The 21,429-nt window shown below is 36.7% G+C and overlaps 1 protein-coding gene across 5 annotated transcripts in view; it reads left to right on the top strand.

Annotated features, from left to right (window-relative positions):
• Nucleotides 1–16,019, top strand: part of LOC127853296 (anoctamin-1-like) — an 88,279-nt gene extending 72,260 nt beyond the window's left edge. For all 5 annotated transcript variants that reach the window (XM_052387692.1, XM_052387690.1, XM_052387689.1 and 2 more), the window contains 6 exons: nt 3,539–3,691; nt 5,743–5,795; nt 9,303–9,466; nt 10,788–10,911; nt 12,397–12,510; nt 13,099–16,019. In XM_052387692.1, the coding sequence (XP_052243652.1) occupies nt 3,539–3,691; nt 5,743–5,795; nt 9,303–9,466; nt 10,788–10,911; nt 12,397–12,510; nt 13,099–13,269 (779 nt within the window). In that variant the 3' untranslated portion in view covers nt 13,270–16,019. The remainder of the gene's footprint in view (nt 1–3,538; nt 3,692–5,742; nt 5,796–9,302; nt 9,467–10,787; nt 10,912–12,396; nt 12,511–13,098) is intronic.
• Nucleotides 16,020–21,429: the final 5,410 nt, after the last annotated feature.

The raw sequence follows: 21,429 nt of genomic DNA, 5'->3' as shown, positions 1-21,429 counted from the left end.
ATCTTGGATGAAACTTTCAGCTTTTTTTATCTTTTAAAGGAGTTTTCCTCTTAAATCAAGCTAAGGCAAATTGTATCATCCCTGATAATCCTTTGAGGACTGCACAAGCTAATCAGAGATGGCACTTTACGCACATGCAATAAGCCCAGTTTTCCCAAAACTATGCTTTTAATTGTCTCTGTTGGGACATTATTACCTCTCTGTTACCAATAGGGAGAGGGGGATATATCCAAATCATTCTATCACAGAATTCGCTTGATCTGTCGGTCTGTCTTTCCTGAAACTTGTCTGGACTGTACCTGCCCCATGCTTTAAAGAGTTAATGATCAGTTAACATCAATATTCACATTAAAAGATATAAGTGTGTGTGATGTGTGCTACAAACATGTGGTAAAGCTTCAAGGTGAAGGTGATAGGTAAGTGCAGAATGTCATTTGACCAAGCATCAAAAGATAAAGATACATCTCAAATGTTGATCTTTATAAATAGTGTTGTGCGCTCCTAAACAATGCGACTAGATTTGGTGTTACTTTGAAGTCAAAATTAAAGATCATGACCATAAAAATTGTCCACTCTGGACCATGCATTAAAATAGTTTGCAAAAAAATCGAACACATTTTAAAATAAACAAGAATCACATTGATGTGTCAAAAATCAATACTGCAGATCAAATTTCAAAATGCAGGATTTAACCCTTTCCCCCATAACATGCAAAGTGAAAATGGCTTTTGCAACCAGCATAAAACCAAAACAGCCTGCGAGTAACTCGCAGTCTGTTCAGGTTTTATGCTGTTTGCTGCTCATCAGTATCTTTGGATTGGAAATGAAGCCTTTAAAACTTGAATCTAGTAATAGAAGTGTCGGTGCTGGGGCGGCGGCCGCCGCCCCAATATTTTCGGCAAAAATGAAATTTCGGCAAAGACCTTTTTTAAAAAAAAAATTCCATTTCAATACCCGTATATTTGAAAATATCTTTACCAGGAAGCAAGGTAATCACGCTTTCGGGGTTATGACACGTGTATTGTTGATCGTCATCACCTGTTCGCGGTAATGTACGTGTCAGTTATGTTGTTAATTGAACAATCTCTTTTATAACGATAATCCCTTTATTCTTGAGTTATTAAACCTGGGAATCTTTAATTGTTGGTATGATCTAAGCCTTTGCTTCTTTTTATTAATATGAAGGAAAGTATTACATGAAACAAATGTGCCAATATCCAATAGTCCTTAATTATCACAAAATTAAAGATACCTCAAGATACCTGAATTAATTGAAATCACTCAAAGTAAATCGATAATTCTAAAAAACTTATTTAATGTTTTTTACCACTTTTTTGTGTCATTTCAATATGTCTACTCCAAACCAACGAATTTCAAATTTCCAAAACGGAATTGCGGGGAAAAAAATCCGGATAACGTTATTTTAGCCCACATGATCCCTATCGTTGTGTCTCCTGCTACAAAGTACAAACTGCGACATATAGAGATCACTTCTCCATCGATTGACTATCTGTCACAACTTTTTGTCATACAGAATATGCCTGCAATAGACGTGTATAAGGTCAGGTATCAGGCATAAAAACGCACCAGAACGTGCCATTTGATGCTAATTTTTTTTTTTTAATCCGGGGGAGGCTCCGGCCCCCCACCAACGGGAGGGGATACCCCCTCCCATACCCAACTCCCATACTCTGCCGCCCCAATGTCAATTTGCTTCCGACGCCCCTGAGTAAGAAAGGCATTTAATTAAATTTAACTTTCTAAGGGACTACAGACATGTCAAAATACGTATCCAAGTGGTTCAGGGTGAATTCAAAGCTCTACATCTGTGTAAAATTGGTATGTGGGAGGATTAATTACTGTCATTGATCACAATAAATTGGTGACTTACCTTGTAAGGTATTCAGAGTCCCCACAGGCTTATCAAGGACCACCCTTTCTGCTCTTGCAGTATTTTTCATTTAAAGGGTTTCCCTTTTTGGCGAAAATCCAGTCTAGGTGGCAAGTGTTTCCCTGATTAGCCTGTACAGGCTGCACATCCAGTCTAGGTGGCAAGTGTTTCCCTGATTAGCCTGTACAGACTGCACAGCCAGTCTAGGTGGCCAGTGTTTCCCTGATTAGCCTGTACAGACTGCACAGCCAGTCTAGGTGGCCAGTGTTTCCCTGATTAGCCTGTACAGACTGCACAGCCAGTCTACTGGTGGCAAGTGTTTCCCTGATTAGCCTGTACAGACTGCACAGCCAGTCTACTGGTGGCAAGTTTTTCCCTGATTAGCCTGTACAGACTGCACAGCCAGTCTACTGGTGGCAAGTGTTTCCCTGATTAGCCTGTACAGACTGCACAGCCAGTCTACTGGTGGCAAGTTTTTCCCTGATTAGCCTGTACAGACTGCACAGCCAGTCTACTGGTGGCAAGTGTTTCCCTGATTAGCCTGTACAGACTGCACAGCCAGTCTACTGGTGGCAAGTTTTTCCCTGATTAGCCTGTACAGACTGCACAGCCAGTCTAGGTGGCAAGTGTTTCCCTGATTAGCCTGTACAGACTGCACAGCCAGTCTAGGTGGCAAGTGTTTCCCTGATTAGCCTGTACAGACTGCACAGCCAGTCTAGGTGGCAAGTGTTTCCCTGATTAGCCTGTACAGACTGCACAGCCAGTCTAGGTGGCAAGTGTTTCCCTGATTAGCCTGTACAGACTGCACAGCCAGTCTAGGTGGCAAGTGTTTCCCTGATTAGCCTGTACAGACTGCACAGCCAGTCTAGGTGGCAAGTGTTTCCCTGATTAGCCTGTACAGACTGCACAGCCAGTCTAGGTGGCAAGTGTTTCCCTGATTAGCCTGTACAGACTGCACATCCAGTCTAGGTGGCAAGTGTTTCCCTGATTAGCCTGTACAGACTGCACAGCCAGTCTAGGTGGCAAGTGTTTCCCTGATTAGCCTGTACAGACTGCACAGCCAGTCTAGGTGGCAAGTGTTTCCCTGATTAGCCTGTACAGACTGCACAGCCAGTCTAGGTGGCAAGTGTTTCCCTGATTAGCCTGTACAGACTGCACAGCCAGTCTAGGTGGCAAGTGTTTCCCTGATTAGCCTGTACAGACTGCACAGCCAGTCTAGGTGGCAAGTGTTTCCCTGATTAGCCTGTACAGACTGCACAGCCAGTCTAGGTGGCAAGTGTTTCCCTGATTAGCCTGTACAGACTGCACAGCCAGTCTAGGTGGCAAGTGTTTCCCTGATTAGCCTGTACAGACTGCACAGCCAGTCTACTGGTGGCAAGTGTTTCCCTGATTAGCCTGTACAGACTGCACAGCCAGTCTAGGTGGCAAGTGTTTCCCTGATTAGCCTGTACAGACTGCACAGCCAGTCTAGGTGGCAAGTGTTTCCCTGATTAGCCTGTACAGACTGCACAGCCAGTCTAGGTGGCAAGTGTTTCCCTGATTAGCCTGTACAGACTGCACAGCTAATCTTGGATGATACTTTACATACATGCATTAAAACAAGTTTTCCCAGAACAATGCCCATACATCTTCTGTGTGGCTTTGCAGTGTTGCAGTATGGTTTCCTGACCATCTTTGTTGCTGCGTTCCCCCTCGGTCCACTTTGCTGCCTGCTGAACAATATCATTGAGATTAGAACCGACGCCGTTAAGTTTTGCACTGACCTACGACGACCCCTGGCTGAGAGGGCGGCTGATATTGGTAAGAATATCAACAACATAGTGCTGTATTCAATTTTTTGTTGTTGGTTAGTTATTTTTTTTTGCAACAATTTGGGAATGGGGACGGGATTTTTGGATTGGAAAAATCTTTTGTATTTTGACTAAAATTTTTAAGTTTGTGAAATTTATTTTTAGCTAACAAATACTTACAAAATTTGGTCAGTTTGTCCCATGTTAATTTACTAATGTTAAACCCTTACAGCTGCATTGTGAGTTGTGAAATTGAGGCAGTCATTAGGGACAAATATGAGTCGCATTCTGAGAAAACTGGGCAAAATGCATGTGCGTAAAGTGTTGTCCCAGATTTGCCTGTGCAAACTGTACAGGCTAATCTGGGACGACACTTTCCGCTTTAATTGGATTTTTGCTGAGAAGAGACTTAATTTAAACGAAAAATGTCATTAAAACAGAAAGTGTCTACCCTGATTAGCCTGTGCGGACTGCACAGGCTAATCTGGGACGACACTTTACGCACTTGCATTATGCCCAGTTTTCTCAGAACAAGACTCAAATATATACATGATGACATTGTGGATGGTGCTGAATAACAGCCCTAAATTTAAAACAAATACACACTAGATATGCAGGTGACAGGTTATTATACTGGTGCGGAGCTGTACGTTTTTACTCATAAAAGCTCAAAGCATTCAAGAAGAACTACGCAGTGGAATAAAGCAAAAATCAGTCAAAAGAAATCAGGCTGGTTTTGATGGTGTTTATTCAGAAAACAACAACCTCAAATGAATTGATAAATTATGTAAAAAATATAAGACATTAATTGAAGATAACAGTCTTTGCTTGGCATCATCTTGTGTACCGCCACTTGTAAAGGCTCGTAGTTCAGATTTCTATGCCAAATAAATATACCTCTATCAAATAAGATAAATAGTTCTGCTTTAAAAGCATCTTGTTCACAGTTTGGAAAACAATTGCCTTAGGGATAAAAAACGGATGAATGCATTTTAATCAGACAAGCAAACTAACACATGGTCCCTGATTAAGAAAAATGTAAAAACTGTGTTTGTTAGATCATCAATCAAAATCAGAAGAATGATAAAGCATGTTGAAGATGTTTTATTGATAATTCTGCTAGTATTTGTGTTACTAACATAGTTTTTATTCCCCCGGATCGAATGATCGGGGGTATATTGTTTTTGGCCTGTCTGTCTGTCATTCACTGTGTCAGTCACAAACTTTAACCTTGGTTAAAGTTTTGCAATAACTTTTGCAATATTGAAGATAGCAACTTGATATTTGGCATGGATGTGTATCTCATGGAGCTGCACATTTTGAGTGCTGAAAGGTCAAGGTCATCATTACAAATCCAAAAGGTCAAAAAACAAATCCAAGGGAAGTAATAAGCTTCAAAGGGAGATAATTATCTGTACCTGGTAAGTGATAAAAATAAATAAATAAACGCGGTGCATTATGGAGCATTGTGTTTCTGACAAACACATCTTTTGTTAAAATAAGCTTCATACATCAAAAGCCTGAGATGTTCATTGGTGTGTCAGCTTGTTCTTCTTGAGGTCTCCGGTTATATCCATGGGAATGCAAACTTTTTATTTTACTTGTTTTCTTTATTTTCATAATTTTGTAAAACTGTTCCTAGAATTATTTAATAATACATGTAAATGCATTTCATTTCTTTACCGATAAATACTTTACGCTGGCTTTTTACAATCACTGATATATACTTTAAGCTGGCTTGGTAAATCACAGATATATACTTTACGCTGGCTTGGTAAATCACAGATATATACTTTACGCAGACTTGGTACAATCACTGATATATACTTTACGCTGGCTTTTTACAATCACTGATATATTCTTTACGCTGGCTTGGTACAATCACTGATATATACTTTACGCTGGCTTGGTACAATCACTGATATATACTTTACGCTGGCTTGGTACAATCACTGATATATACTTTACGCTGGCTTGGTACAATCACTGATATATACTTTACGCTGGCTTGGTACAATCACTGATATATACTTTACGCTACTCATTTACTTTTTTTCGCAGGAATCTGGTATGAAATCTTGTATGCTATATCGCGGTTGGCAATCGTGTCCAATGTAAGTATTTTGTGTCTTGGTTTCTTTTTACTTCAATCGTTTTGTTTCGAACATTTTGCTGCAGGAATGTCGTTTTATGTGATTCAATGCATGTACAAAAATTAACTGAAATATTTAAAGGAGCTTTTGATAACATTTGAACAGCTAAGCTGTTTCACCTTGCGGAACCATTGATGAATCCAACATTTATTTGGAGATGCAGTAAATATTGGCTTGATTATCTATAATTGATATGCTTTTTATACGCCCGCTTAAAAAAAACAGGACGTATTATAGTTTCACCTTTGCGGCGGGTGGGCAGCGTTCACAGCAGTTTCTGCTCTCTAATTCAAATATTTTTCATCCGATCTTCACCAAACTTAGTCAGAAGTTTTATCTAGACAATATCTAGGTCAAGTTCGAATATGGGTTATGCAGGGTCAAAAACTACATGTAGGTTACAGGGTCACTTAGTGCATTTCAAGCATTTAGCATGGTTTCTGCTCTCTAATTGAAGTAGTTTTTATCTGATCTTCACCAAACTTGGTCAGAAGTTGTATCTGGACAATATATAGGTCAGGTTCGAATATGGGTCATGCCGGATCAAAAACTAGGTCACGGGGTCACTTAGTGCATTTCAAGCATTTAGCATGGTGTCCGCTCTGTAATAGAAGTAGTTTTCATCCGATAATCACAATACTTGATCAGAAGATGTATCTAGACACTATCAAGGTCAAGTTCGAATATGGGTCATGCAGGGTCAAAAACTAGGTCACAGGGTCACTTAGTGCGTTTCAAGCATTTAGCATGGTGTCCGCTTTCTAATTATCCCCCGTCATAGGCAGAGGGATATTGTTTTGGCGTTGTCTGTCCGTTCGTCCGTCCATCCTTATGTCCGTCAGTCCGTCCGGAGCCATATCTTGGAAGTGCTTTGGCGGATTTCATTGAAACTTGGTATAAGTATATATATATATGGATAAGCGAATGATGCACGCCAAATATCATTGTACACCATCTGTTAATAACGGAGTTATGGCCCTTTGTGTCTTGAAAAAATGCTTTTTTTGTGTGTCCGGAGCCATATCTTGGAAGTGCTTTGGCAGATTTCATTGAAACTTGGTATGGGTATGTGTATATTAATAAGAGGATGATGCAGGCCAAATGGCATTGTACACCATCTGTTAATAACAGAGTTATGGCCCTTAGTATCTTGAAAAAATGCTTTTTTGAGTGTCAAATATGACACTTTTGTGTCCAGAAGCATATTGGCGGGGGATATCAATTCAACGAATTTGCTTGTTGAAGTTGTTTTCATCTGATCTTCACCAAATTTGGTCAGAAGTTGTGTCTAGAAATATCTAGGTCAAGTTCAAATATGAGTTATGCCGGGTCAAAAACTAGATCATGAGGTCACTTAGTGCATTTCAAGCATTTAGCATGGTGTCTGCTCTCTAATTGAAGTAGCTTTCATCTGATCTTCACCAAATATGGTCAGAAGTTGTGTCTAGATGATATGTAGGTCAAGTTCAAATATGGGTCATGGTAAAGTTATCAAGTTGTCCAAAACCTTCAAACGGGCGTATCTTGTTACAGTTTGGCACTCTTGTTGCAATTATGATATCTGGGTAAAATTATATGCAAGACAATGCCTTGGTATTTTTAACCAGGTTTTTAACCAGGTTTTTTAACCAGGTTTTCCGAAGGAAAAAACTGGTTATTAGATTGGCGAATGCGGGCGGGCTGGCTGGCTGGCTGGCGGGCGGGCGGGCGGAACAAGCTTGTCCGGGCCATAACTATGTCGTTCATTGTCAGATTTTAAAATCATTTGGCACATTTGTTCACCATCATTGGACGGTGTGTCGCGCGAAATAATTACGTCGATATCTCTAAGGTCACACTTTGAGTTCAAAGGTTAAAAATGGCCATAAATGAGCTTGTCCTGGCCATAACTATGTCATTCATTGTGAGATTTTAAAATCATTTGGCACATTTGTTCACCATCATGGGACGGTGTGTCGCACGAAAGAATCACGTCAATATCTCCAATGTCAAGGTCGCCACGACTAAAAATTATTTTTTTTTATTAAAACAAACTTACAAAGGGGTTTAATTTTGTTTGTTCATTTCAAAAGTTCAGTTTGAGTTTTCTCCCTTTATCAGATTTTTTTTTCACAATGAAAACCTGGTTTTGTGACAATTTTGTCCCTTGTTTAAAATAAATCTCTCTTTCTCTCATTAGCAATCTTGAATTACTTGTGATACTCTGTTATCTTTTCATTATGGGGTTTATGTATGCTCTTTTAACATATCTCATACATATGTTCGACTGCCTATATGTTCCCCAGCTTATTTGCCTGAATTGACAACAGTCTTCCTCATTTTTTTAAATTTGCTTATATAAGGTAAAATGCCTATTATCTTAAAACACTAATGCCTTCAAATACATTTCAAATAAATTCAAACTGATTAAATGTAGACTTTTCATTAGCTATGAAGTATTGCTGAGGTATGTTTGATTGATGGCTGACACAACATAGAATTAAATGTCAATCAATCTCTTGCATATTTTTAACTGTTGTATAAGTCCTGTTACATAAATCAGGCTGTCTTGAATTGATATTAAAGAAGTACTCAGTAATAAGCAAGTGTGCTCTTGTCAATCTCTTTGATATTGGATTAATTATATCGATCTCACTCAAAGTTCAAATTGTCAGCTACCCTTGGTTTATTTCACTGATATATATTTACCTTACAGTTTAAACATTGATACATTGATAAGCTGTGTTGATATGTGAGCTGTGAACATTTAAATACCGTTTTCACTTTTCCAAATTGTGTCTACAGTTATTGGAAAAGCTGATTAAAATTTAATAATTGAATACACTGATATCCACTTTTATGGTCCATTTCTTTTGACTTATACAAGAAGCAATCTGGCATAGGTAAACAGGAAGCTGTACCATTTGTAGACATACACTGATATACTCTTTAAAGGTCAATTTCTTTTGCCTAATACAAGAAGCAATCTGGCATAGGTTAACAGGAAGCTTACCATTTGTATGTGTTTTGTTCCAAATTTTTCTTGCAGCAACATGTTCATGCAAATATTTTGCTTGTGTTGCTAATGTTATATGCTCCTCGCAAGAGTTTTAATCAGGCAATACAAGCAGTTGCTCAGAATTATCATTACAAATGCCATTCCTTATCAAATTAATTATGTATATATCTTCAGCAAATCATTTGGTCGAGGACGTTAAAACTACATTGTTGCAATCTGCAACTGTTGGCCCCCAAAACAGCTGGCTTACTTCATTTGATTGAGATAACAATGTATTGTTTCATTAAATCACTACATCTGCACAGACTTATCTTCACAGTTGGCACAGACTAATCAGGAGCAACACTTTCAGCCTAAACTGGATTGTATGCTAAGAAGAGAGTTACTTTAAACAAAAATACCATTTAAGTGGAAATTGTTGTCCCTGATTAGCCTATGTAGACTGCAATCATGCGTTTTTCCTCTTGCAGGCGTTCATTATAGCCCTTACATCAGACTTCATCCCTCGGTTGGTCTACGTCTACTACTACAGTGACAACCAAACCCTGGTCGGCTACACGCAGTGGGGGCTCTCCAAGTTCAACACGTCAGACTTTGAGCCGGACAAGAGAGTACAAGGATCTGATGTTTGTTGGTGCGTGACAAAAATATAAGAGTCGTGTTCTGATAAAACTGGGCATAATGCATGTACGTAAAGTGTCGTCCCAGATTAGCCTGTGCAGTCCGCACAGGCTAATCAGGGACGACACTTTCCGCTTTTATGACATTTAGCATTTAAATGAAGTCTCTTTTTAGCAAAAATCCAGCACACTTCACAGGCTAATCTGGGACGACACTTTACGCACATGCATTATGCCCAGTTTTATCAGAACAAGACCCATAATATAACAATATAATAACATATTTTGTCCTGAAAGGCATTGACATTTTCAATTCTATTTTGTGGGTTGATCAAATACTTGACGCGGTAAAAAAAGAGAATTGTTCTTCCTGAATGAAGTTTAAGAGTTTACACTCATGAAATCCAAATCACACATCCATTTCATCACTTGGGCGTAAAGCTGAAGTTAAATATGCATTAGGTAGTTACTTGTATTTTATGCGATTTTCTTCGGGTCAAATTATGTAAGATTTTAAGCTTTCTTTTTCAAAACTATTCTTACAAGGTGCAGTAACATAATTGATTGTGACCCAATCCATTTTCATATATATGATTGTCTGTAAGGGTATCAATTGAAATACCTTCATAATCAGCATTATTCCAGTTGCCGAGATTTCCACTAACCGTCATAACCCTCATCCTTGTTCTTAGATTCTTTGAAACTAGAATATTGATTCAATATCTACTAACATGAGCCACATTCTGGGAAAACTGGTCTTAATGCAAGTGCGTGGTGTCATCCATGCATGCTAACCAGGAACAACACTTTCCACTTGTATGGAATTTTTGTTTAAAGGAGGTGACTCAAAAATAAAATCCAGTGAAGGCAGAAAGTGTTGTCCCATATTAGCCTGTGAGGACTGCACATGCTGAACTGGGTTGACACTTTACACACATGCATTTAGCCCAGATAACCCAGAGGATGCTCATACGATAACTATTCCAGTTGCTAAGATTTTCACTTCCCCTATCCTTATACTAAAATTCTTTCTCTTTAGAATAATTATTCAAAAATCTAGCCATGCTCTGGGAAAATGGGGCTTGATGCATGTGCTTAAAGTGTCAACCCAGATCAGCCTGTACAGTCCGCACAGGCTAATCAGGGACGTACCTTTTCGCTTTTATAGTATTCTTCGTTTAAAGGAAGTCTCTTATTAATGAAAATAAAGTGCAGGCGGTAGTGTCGTTCCTGATAAGCCTTTGAGGACTGCACAGGCTAATCTGGGACTACACTTTACACTCAAGCATTAAGCCCAGTTTTTGCAGTTGGAGGCTGATATGAATGCTATTTCAGGTACCGAGATTTCCGCTACCCTCCTGGCTACAAGGATGAGACAGGAGAGCCAATGCAGTATGAGTATTCTGAGAAATTCTGGCATGTCCTGGCTGCTCGCTTCGCTTTTGTCGTAGTCTTTGAGGTGAGATGCTCACACTGTATTATTGGTAATGAATGCTTTTTTTGTTGTTGATGATTATGGAGTCAAAAATGAGAAAATATTTTCACCTTTATGATCTGCTTTCACTAAATATGTATTTGTATAATTTTGTAATATTGCTTTTGTAAATTATGTCTTTTTAGTCCCCGCCAGAGGCGGAGGGATATTGTTTTGGCATTGTCCGGCTGTCTGTCCGTCCGTCCGGCTGGCCGGCACCTTTGTGTCCAGAGCCATATCTTGGAAGTGCTTTGGCGGTTTTCATTGAAACTTCGTATGAGTATATATATATGCATAAGAGGATGATGCACGCCAAATGGCATTGTACACCATCTCTTCAAAACAGAGTTATGGCCCTTTGTATCTTGAAAAAATGCTTTTTACTATAGGCACTTTTGTGTCCGGAGCCATATCTTGGAAGTGCTTTGGCGGTTTTCATTGAAACTTAGTATGAGTATATATATGGATTAGAGGATGATGCACGCCAAGTGGCATTGTACACCATCTGTTAATAACGGAGTTATGGCCCTTTGTATCTTGAAAAAATGCTTGTTTGAGTGTCAAATATAATACTTTTGGGTCCAGAAGCATATAGGCGGGGGATATCAATTCAATGAATTTGCTTGTTTATTAAAGAGTCAGAAATGGGAAATTATTTGTATCTATTGTTGTTGCACAGTTGTTACACGAGTGCCTTTTCCTAACTTTATACATATATCAGTACTTAAATGTCATAAGACATATCTCCCCCTATCCATGACTCATAAAACATATACTAGTACTCTTATTCAAGTCATGTCATTGTATAATTTTTATTTCTCTCCCCAACTCACTCTCAATTCTCTCCCCTACTCACTCTGATTTTTCTCCCCTACTCACTCTGATTCTCTCCCCTACTCACTCTAATTTTTCTTCCCTACTCACTCTGATTTATCTCCCTATTCACTATGATTTCTCTCCCCTACTCAATCTGATTTCCCTCCCCTACTCACTCTGATTTCTCCCCCCTACTCATTATGATTTTTTCACCCCTACTCACTCTGATTTGTTCCCCTTTGTACTTTGATTTCACTTCCATACTCTGATTTCTCTCCCCTACTCACTCTGATTTCTCTCCCCTACTCACTCTGATTTATCACCCCTACTCACTCTGATTTCTCTCCCCTACTCACTCTGATTTGTCTCCCCTACTCACTCTGATTTTGTCCCCTTCTTACTTTGATTTCACTTCCATACTCACTCAGATTTCTCTTCTCTACTCACTCTGATTTTTACGCCTCCTTACTCTGATTACACTCCCCTACTCACTCTGATTTATCTTCCATACTCACTCTGATTTCTCTCCCCTACTCACTCTGATTTATCTCCCCTACTTACTCTGATTTCTCTCCCCTACTCACTCTGATTTCTATCCCCTTCTCACTCTGATTTCTATCCCCTACTCACTCTGATTTCTCTCCCCTATTCTAGAACCTGGTGGTGGTCACCACAAGCCTGGTGGCCTACCTGATCCCAGACGTGCCGGCCAAGGTGAAGAAGGAGATCAGGAGGGAGGCGTACATCTCCAGTGAGATCGTCATACAGGTAATTAAGCCTCGCTCTGTGAAATGTATGTGCTTAAAGTGTCATCCCAGATTAGCCTGTATAGTCCACATAGGCCAATCAGGAATAACACTTTCAGACTGAACTTAATTTTTGTCATGAAAATTCTAACTTAAAAATAAAAAATTATAAAAAAGTGGAAAGTGTTGTCCCTGATTTACCTGTGCGGACTGCAAAGGCTAATCCGTGAGGACACTTTATGCACATGCATTAAACCCCTTTTCACAGAGCAAAGCTAAATATCATTTGCTGAGCCAAAAAGTAATGACTCCAAATCCCACTGTTCCCTGGGATTCTATGAAGACTATTTTGAAGCAGCTTCCAGTCTGTGTGTTCGTATTTGCATAAAATTGTATTAAGATTTTGCGCCATTCCCCGACAGTAAAATATATTTCAAATATGAAATAAAATAAAATTCTTTGTAATTCTTTGTATTGTCTACTTAAATTTTATGAAATTCCCCATCCATAAATAAACACTACAATGATCAATCACTTAAAATATTACTTAATAAAACCAGAGTAAAACTTCCTATCACTTTATATTATAATGGAAATTATCTCCAATAAGACTGAGCTGCAGAAGGCCAAGGGAAACTCAGTAACGGACATCCTGCTCGGCAAACTCCGGAAGGGAGGTGCAGAGGGGGAGAACGGGTCAAGCGCGCGGAAACGCAATGGGAGGGGTGGAGACGATGATGCGATTGTGCGGGTTGATGAAGTGTCGGTGTCGAACATTTGATGAGAGATATGAGGATAGTTCAAAACTTGGACAAGACTCTGTAATATGTTTAAGGCCTGCTGAGAGCACTAATATTTCTGTAGATGGAACATGTAACATATTTTTGCCCTAAAGAAATGGTGTAAATATACGGGCGTGTTCAACCAAACTGCATTTGCAATGATTTATGTAGGGATTGGTGGTTAAAACCTTTTAAGAATTTAGTTTGGAACTATATGATCTGATAAGGAAATTTTTAAAAGATGCAACACTTTTCAATTGATTTCCTTTTGTGATTATATGATTGTTTATGCATACATTTATAATTAGATTGTTTCAGGATCTTCATTGGTTGTGTAATTGTCTTATTTATATAATATGTAATTTAAGTATCCTCATTGTAATTATTGTGCTTTTGCTTTTTTACAAGACCGATAAAATGAAATACAGGAGTCACATGGCTTCTTTATATATCTCTTTAATATCTCAAATTGTTTTAACAGAATTCAAATACAGACTAAAGATTCACCATGCAAACGACTGTTAATTAGTTTTGGTAATTTAGGTGCGGTTTTAGATTACACACATTTAAATTTGTATATTAATTGGTTGAGCCAAAAAGTATTTTATCTCAGTCGAATATCTATATTAGTTTTGATTTTTTTTTATTTGTCCACAGGCACGTACTCAGTAAAGATATAATTGTTTAAGGTATTTAGTGTTTTATGTATGACATATATACTATTTTCCATACATGATGTGTATTAGTTTACACTTGTAACCACTTGTAAAGTGATACAAAGTTTTACTTTGTTTTAATAATAATATTTGTAGTTATTGATAAAATTTTAGTATTTATATATTCATAATAATCGTAATGCCTTATTTTTGTATAAATATTGTTTAATGTTGCTTTATCTTAACTAAGGTTATACAGATATAATTGGTTGAACATTAGTATAAATGACACTGGTTGTAATTGGCCAGAGTTGTCTAAGTTTTAGTATATTTCAACATTTTAATCATTAACTTTTTAATTGCTTTGATATGTACATTAAATTTTTAATTGTGTTGATATGTACAAAGATTATGATCAATTTTTTCCTGCTTTCACCTATTGAACATTTAAAATATCAGTAAACATTTGGATGGTAATAAACTAAGAAAATGTATCTTACATTCAAGTAGGTTGTGATGCACCATGCTGCTCATCTTGGTCCCATTTACTGCTGTGTATTTGCAAGGGCTTGATGTCTACCTCCTGTGGCTTTACAAAGGCTCAAACATAAATGATACGTGTTTGTTTTTAAGCATTCAGCATTTTGGCATCCAATTATTTAAATGTTAAGGTTAAAATAGATTTCTTATCTTAGTTATATTGCATGTTTTTTGATAAACATGAAGAATTATAGTGTATATTTTTAAATACAATATTAGGTTGTCTGTTTTAAGCATATGTATGCAAATTTGTCAAAAATTGACTTAAATTGTAAATATTTTTGTCTTTATGTGTTCACAACCATTTTATCAAGAATAATGATTAAGTTATAAAACTCAAAGCACATACAGTGTCCTTATATTCCATTCAGCGATAATTATTTTTTTCACTTCCTCTAAATATGTTGGCATACACAATTAGCACACTTTGATTTGAAGTAATATACACATAAATTTCAGTTTCTATTACAACATGTGTAGTATTTCATTTATTTTATATTCTAGTATGATATTATTATTTTTAACATTATTCCCTACTGTTGTATAGTTTTGTTGTAATACAACATTATTGTTTTAATATAGTTCTTACAACTTATGAATGTAACTTATACCTAAAATTTGTATGTGTATACTGTGCAATATGTGTATATTTTTATACTGTTCATTTTTATGTAACATAAGACTTGAAAAGATGTAAACAATGCTTGTTTTCTATTTTGTTAAACACTATGTTACCTACGTTTGTATTAATGAGTGATGTCATTGAACAAATATACTATTTTATTCTTTAAACACATGTTTTAGCATTATATTACTTCTTTTAATATTAGATCTGGTTGTGTTATTTCTTGAATGTTTCTTTATGAATCATTCACCCCTTTCAGGTCTGTTTTTTATTGATAACCACTATTCATATTATGTGCATTGTTTGACATATGTATGATCATTTATGAAGAAAAAATACAACATAATGAACAAGGTAAAAAAAAGGTTTGGTGTGAAAGGTTAACAACATTAAGGTTAGAGAACTAAAAAGTATCAATCCGAATGTTAAAAAAACATTGTTATCTATTGTTTTTAACCTAATCTGAATTAACTGAATAACCATGTGTGTGATACGAACATACAGTTGAGAACTGAATCTATAATGAATGTATTGTTGATATTTTCACAGTTATCAAAGTGTGACGTTAATTAGTTTAATATCTTTAGAGTTCTTTTTCCCAATCATAACTGTTACAAATGCATGAAATATTTTTGTAATATTTGAGATATTGATTAATTTGTTTTCATTTGATGATGTATTGCTAAAGCCTTTGCCAACCTTCGCACAGCCCTTATATTTATGTCCACAATGTATGATCGAGCTTTCCCCACACCGCTTAGAGCATTGTCCGTGTCCTGAGTGAAGGGGTGTGTTGTTCATAACATATAAGTGTGTACCATATGAATATCTCAAACTATTTGATACTGCATGCATGAATCTCTTATGTGTATCTTACCATGTTGATATCTCTATCTTTTATACATTAATTAAAACAGTAGAAAAGTAATTTGAATTTCTCTTTAATCATACCCTTCAATGAGAAGTGCAATGTCTTATAAAAGCAACGTTATCCGTGTATACACTTACAAGCAAAAATGTGAATACCCTGTGGTGAACTTGGTAATTCGCCCCTAACGGAACATAAACCCAAAATGATTGACAAAAAAGCAAAATAAACTTTGTTCAAATGAGCCAATTATTTTTTATTCGGTTAAATTAAGTTTAAACCTTTTTATTTTAGCTTGATTGCATCAACAAACATGATGCTTATTTGAATGCTCTCGAGTCTGTCTTCTTGGACTAAGAACCAGTACTTGTTGTCTTTGAGGAAGACAGAAGGATCGCTGCCACAGTGGGGATCGAACCCAGGCCCTCCTGGTCGCTAGGCAAACACCATATATGCTTCACTATGGCAACATTATTAAAGTTGTTGCAAATACAAATTTCCACCTGCAAAGGGACCAGTTTACTGTTTGGAAAAAAAGATGTTTTTTAAAGATTGCCTTAAATTCAAGAAAGTATGTATCCATTGTAATCATACAAGCAAACTAAGACTCCTGACTAAGAAACATTTCACACATGTCTTTTTGTTTATGTCAAATTTTCAAAAAAATAAAGCATTTCTTATCCAGATGGGTGAAAGTTTTCCGTAATATTACGGATTTCCGTAAATTCGATCTTCAGTCAGGTCGTTTTTCCAAATCGTATAAATCCAAGGAGATATTGGGGGGGGGGGGGGGGGGGGGGTAACCCATGCCTTTGATTTTGATCGGACCTAAAGTTTAAAATCAAAGCAGTAACAAGTCCCCCGCAAAAGGAATCGAGCCAAAAGACCCTCCGCGGAATCTGACTCGGTTTCCAAACAAGCGTTTCGATTGGTTTACATAAATCGGTCATCCAATGGAAATCGACGTTACGAAACGGTCTTATCTCTCAAACACAAGTCAAAATAACTTCTGAAACCAAAAAACCACGATCAAATAATGTTTTTGCCTCCGGAGTACAACACAAAAGAGCTTGAAAGTGGTGTGAAACACAAATGGCGATGGGAAGGTCTGCATGAAAGAGACTCTCGTGAAGAGAAATGGAGAGATTGGTTAAAAGAAACACTCCGGGTAGCGCATATTGTGATATCTGTTTCAAAACGATCAAGTACCAATCAAATGGGAAAAGGGGCGTTCAAGTCTCATGCCGAGGACGTTACGCACGTGAAAAATTACCGGACGTGGAAATCACATCATTAGAAAATAACTAGATAAGATATACAAACAAGTTAAGATAACACTAACATTTCTAAACTATATACACATATTTACAGTATTATATAGATAATGAACATGTTATGGCAATTCATTTTCTTTCTTGTATTTGTAAGTAAAGATTATGCCTATCACATTTTATCTACATGAAATTTTAAAGAAATAGATTGAGATATTTTTTAGCCAAACTAACTTTTTTTCTGTTTTGAATCGCATAAAAATACAGGTGTCTTAAAGTTTAAGCTCTGGAAAAGTGATTTCTTTGTTTCAACTAAGCTAAAATGCAGGAGTTTCCTGGACTTATCGGGGGCCCTATCGGCCCCCAGATTTGATTTTCAGTATTTTGGGATTTATCAACGTTCACCCATGATATAATTATTTATAAATCCATTTATAATCTTATTTGAAACTTCGTACGCTATATCACGACTGGAAGTTGTGTCAAATGTAAGTATCTTTCATAATACTTCATTCATGCTGTTCGAACAGTTTAATGCTGAAATGTAACCTTATCTGATCCAGTTAATGTACATCTGATAGACGGGTTTTAAAGGCACTTTTTATAACATTTAAACAAGTTAAGCATTTTTACTTTCTGTGAATTATTGATGAATCAAACATTGATCTGGAGTTGCAGTCGAGACTGGATTGATGATGTATCCTTACGCTTAATGTAATTAGTTTAAACCTTTTTATTGTGTCGCCTGACTATGGTCATGGGACATATAGGTGTTACTTTTTGGCGGTGTCGTCGGCGTTGTCGGCGGCGGCGTCACACTTCGAAAAACGCTCATAATTTCTGTGTCTCTTCAGATATTGCTTTCATATTTGGTATGCATGTGTATCTGGACAACACCTTTCCATGCGCAACATTTTTTTTTACCCGCGTGACCTTGACCTTAAACTTGATGTCAGCGTTCAGGTTTCAAAGTATGCGACTGCGATTCGAAAAAGGCTCATAGCTGTTGGGTCCCTTCAGATATTGCTTTCACCTTTCCATGCGCATACAGTTTTTTACTCCTGTGACCTTGACCTTGAACCTGAGGTCAGCGTTCAGGTTTCGAAATCTGCGACCGCGATTCGAAAAAGGCTCATAACTACTGTGTCCCTTCAGATATTGCTTTCATATTTGGTATGCATGTGTATCTGGACAACACCTTTCCATGCGCATAACATTTTTGACCCCTGTGACATCGACCTTGAACTTAGGTCAGCGTTCAGATTTCGAAATCTGCAACCGCAATTCGAAAAAGGCTCATACCTACTGTGTCCCTTCAGATATTGCTTTCATATTTGGTACGCACGTGAATCTGGACAACACCTTTCCATGCGCATGAAATATTTGAACTTGGGGTCCGCGTTTAGGTTTCAAAATATTCGACCGTGATTCATAAAAAGCTATTGCTTTCATATTTGGTATGCATGTGTATCTGGACAAGATCTTTCAATGTGCATTTCAGTTTTAACCCCTGTGACCTTGACCTTGCAGTTAGAGTCCGCGTTTAGATTTCGAAATCTGCGACCACGACCCAAAAATGGTTCATAACTACTATGTCTTAAGCTTTACTTTAAACATTTTTAATAATAATAATAATAATAATAATAATAATAATAATAATAATAATAATAATAATAATAAACGATTTGATATTTGTGAACTTTGACGGTTATAAAGATGTTGGTGAACTAGAAACGTACTACAGCCACCACATACCTGTGCGGATAGCAGTTTAGAATTGAAGAGAATTCACAGATTATAGCACAAAGGAGGGCATGTTGTGTTTGGTCTGTCTGTGTGTTTTTGTCTGTTCGCTATTAGATTTACAATATTCATACACAATTATTTTGGTCATTCATAAAACAAGCTTTGCTTATTCAATATGTTACTAAATAGGACAAAAAGGGGTAAAAGTATGATTGTAACAGCATTAAGACTTAATTTCCCATCCCCGATATAAAAGTAAACAAGTAACACTGGTATGCTTCCATCAGGCGACAAATCCAACTCGCGGAATTCTAGTTTTACCTCGATTGCATCGGAAGCCCCATGCTTATAGAAACGCTATCGAGTCCGTTTCCTGGGCCTATAACCAATACTTGGTTTCTTTGGGGAAGATCTAGAGAACGCTCCCCGAGTGGGTATCGAACCCACGACCTCCCAAATGCTAGGCGGATACCATATCCTTTACGCCACGGAGAACTAACTTTGCGGTTTACCAGATTTACTAAATTGTCTGTACTAGAAAGCCCTTGTATTTTTAGACATTACATCGTCGGTTTTAGGAACAATATAAGCAGTGTGACTTGTATTATTCAATGTGTTTGAGGTATAATTAAAAAAATAGAATAGTTTAATAACTTTGGCTGACATAAACACTAATTTTCAATATTATTCATAATATCAACATTGGTCTTCTTATATTCATGTCTTTGCATTTATTTGCATCTACTATAAAGTATCTCAAATGTTCGATTATTATAAAAAGAAACTCTTCGATTCTGAATTAAGAAGTACTATTTTCAGTGCACTTTTGGAATTGACCAAAATTTATATATCAGAACACATGTTAACCCACTATTTCTTTTATTATAATGTAAAAGAGATCTAATACAAACTGCATTTATGTGAGATTTAAGGATGTTTTATCATACTGTACTGCACTTGAAAGCCAAACCTTTTAACTTTTGTCAGTTATTCATGTTTTTAAACGCTTTCCACTCAGAGCGAATAACTAGACATGCCCGTTCATATTTTTGCAAAGTGTACTCAAACTGATATCTTTCATCCAATGCAGATACCAAATCACCCTTTAAAAATGAATGGCAATGTAGCTTACACATGAATTGAGTCATAGGTTATCATTGGTATGGAGTTGTTTGCCGAACACTGGTGAATTAAATAGTGTGGTCTTTGTCAGATTATCAGATTTCTTAAATGTTGTTCTCTAAAGTAATTATAATAATATCATGCACACACTCATTATGTTCATAGAAAGTTATTACTCATTTACTCAATTCATATAGTGGTTATTTATTGTAACCCCCTTAAGTGTTTTATATGTCGGCTCCCTCTTTTGATAAAAATAAATATTGGCTTTGTATCGCACTCCAAAGGCGGAGGGATATAGAATTGGCGTTGTCCGTCCATCAGTCCGTCCGTTAGTTCAAAAACTTTCCAGGGCTATGTCTCAGATACCATATCACATGTATATATATCAAATCACTGAATTTGCTTGTTTATTTTGTTTTTATTATGTCAAATGCTGTATTATTCTCCAACACGAATGCATACTAATAATTTTCAACGGATTAAATGTCGATTTGGCTATGAAGTATTGGTGAGGTGTATAATATTGATGTTTGATTGATGACTGTTACTTAGAGGCAATATTGAAGTATATATGTCAATTCAACTCTGATCATAGGCAACTGTTCAATCTGTACCGTGAAATAAATCACGCTGTCTTCAGCTGATTGTTACGAACAACTTGGTCATCTAAGACCTAAAGTGATTGTGCCAGTCTCTTTGAAATTCTTTGTCTGATTTCATTGCATGGGTTTAATTAATCAGTTACCTTATCAGTTCTATATTTGACTGAATTATATTAACCTAACAGTTTAAACATTGGTACTCATTATTTGCGTTGATTTATTTGTTATTTCCAAAGTTCTTATGTAGCTTTCCCATTTCAACAAGTTCGATTACAGTCATTTGTTAAACCAATTGAAACTGTAAATAGATACACTGATAACCACCTTTGAGGCCAAGGTCTTTAGCTTTAATCTAGGAGCAATCTGGTATGGCTCAAACAGGAAGTGTTCATATTAACTGGTAGTTATTAAAGTTAATATCATTACCATATTACATGTCCAATTTTGAAGAAAACAGCTTTTATAACAAAAATACATAAAATAAAAACTGTTATATCGTTTGACAGAAACACACATTAATGACATGCTTTTTCACGCTTTTACATAGATATAGGCAATTTCACCACACACAGAACAGTCAGAACGTCATGTGTATTTTTATCGCTTAAAGAAACACAAACAAAATACGACATTTAAAAAAAAACGGACTTGATTGTCTAATTCAGACGATCAAATCAAAAGGATTATTTGTCTTGTGGTTTTTGCGAACATATTGTGCAACCTGTC

Source organism: Dreissena polymorpha, chromosome 12 (assembly GCF_020536995.1).
Source record: "Dreissena polymorpha isolate Duluth1 chromosome 12, UMN_Dpol_1.0, whole genome shotgun sequence".
NCBI lineage: Eukaryota > Metazoa > Mollusca > Bivalvia > Myida > Dreissenidae > Dreissena > Dreissena polymorpha.
The sequence above is the reverse complement of the archived record's forward strand: the minus strand, read 5'-3'. Positions and strand labels throughout refer to the sequence as shown.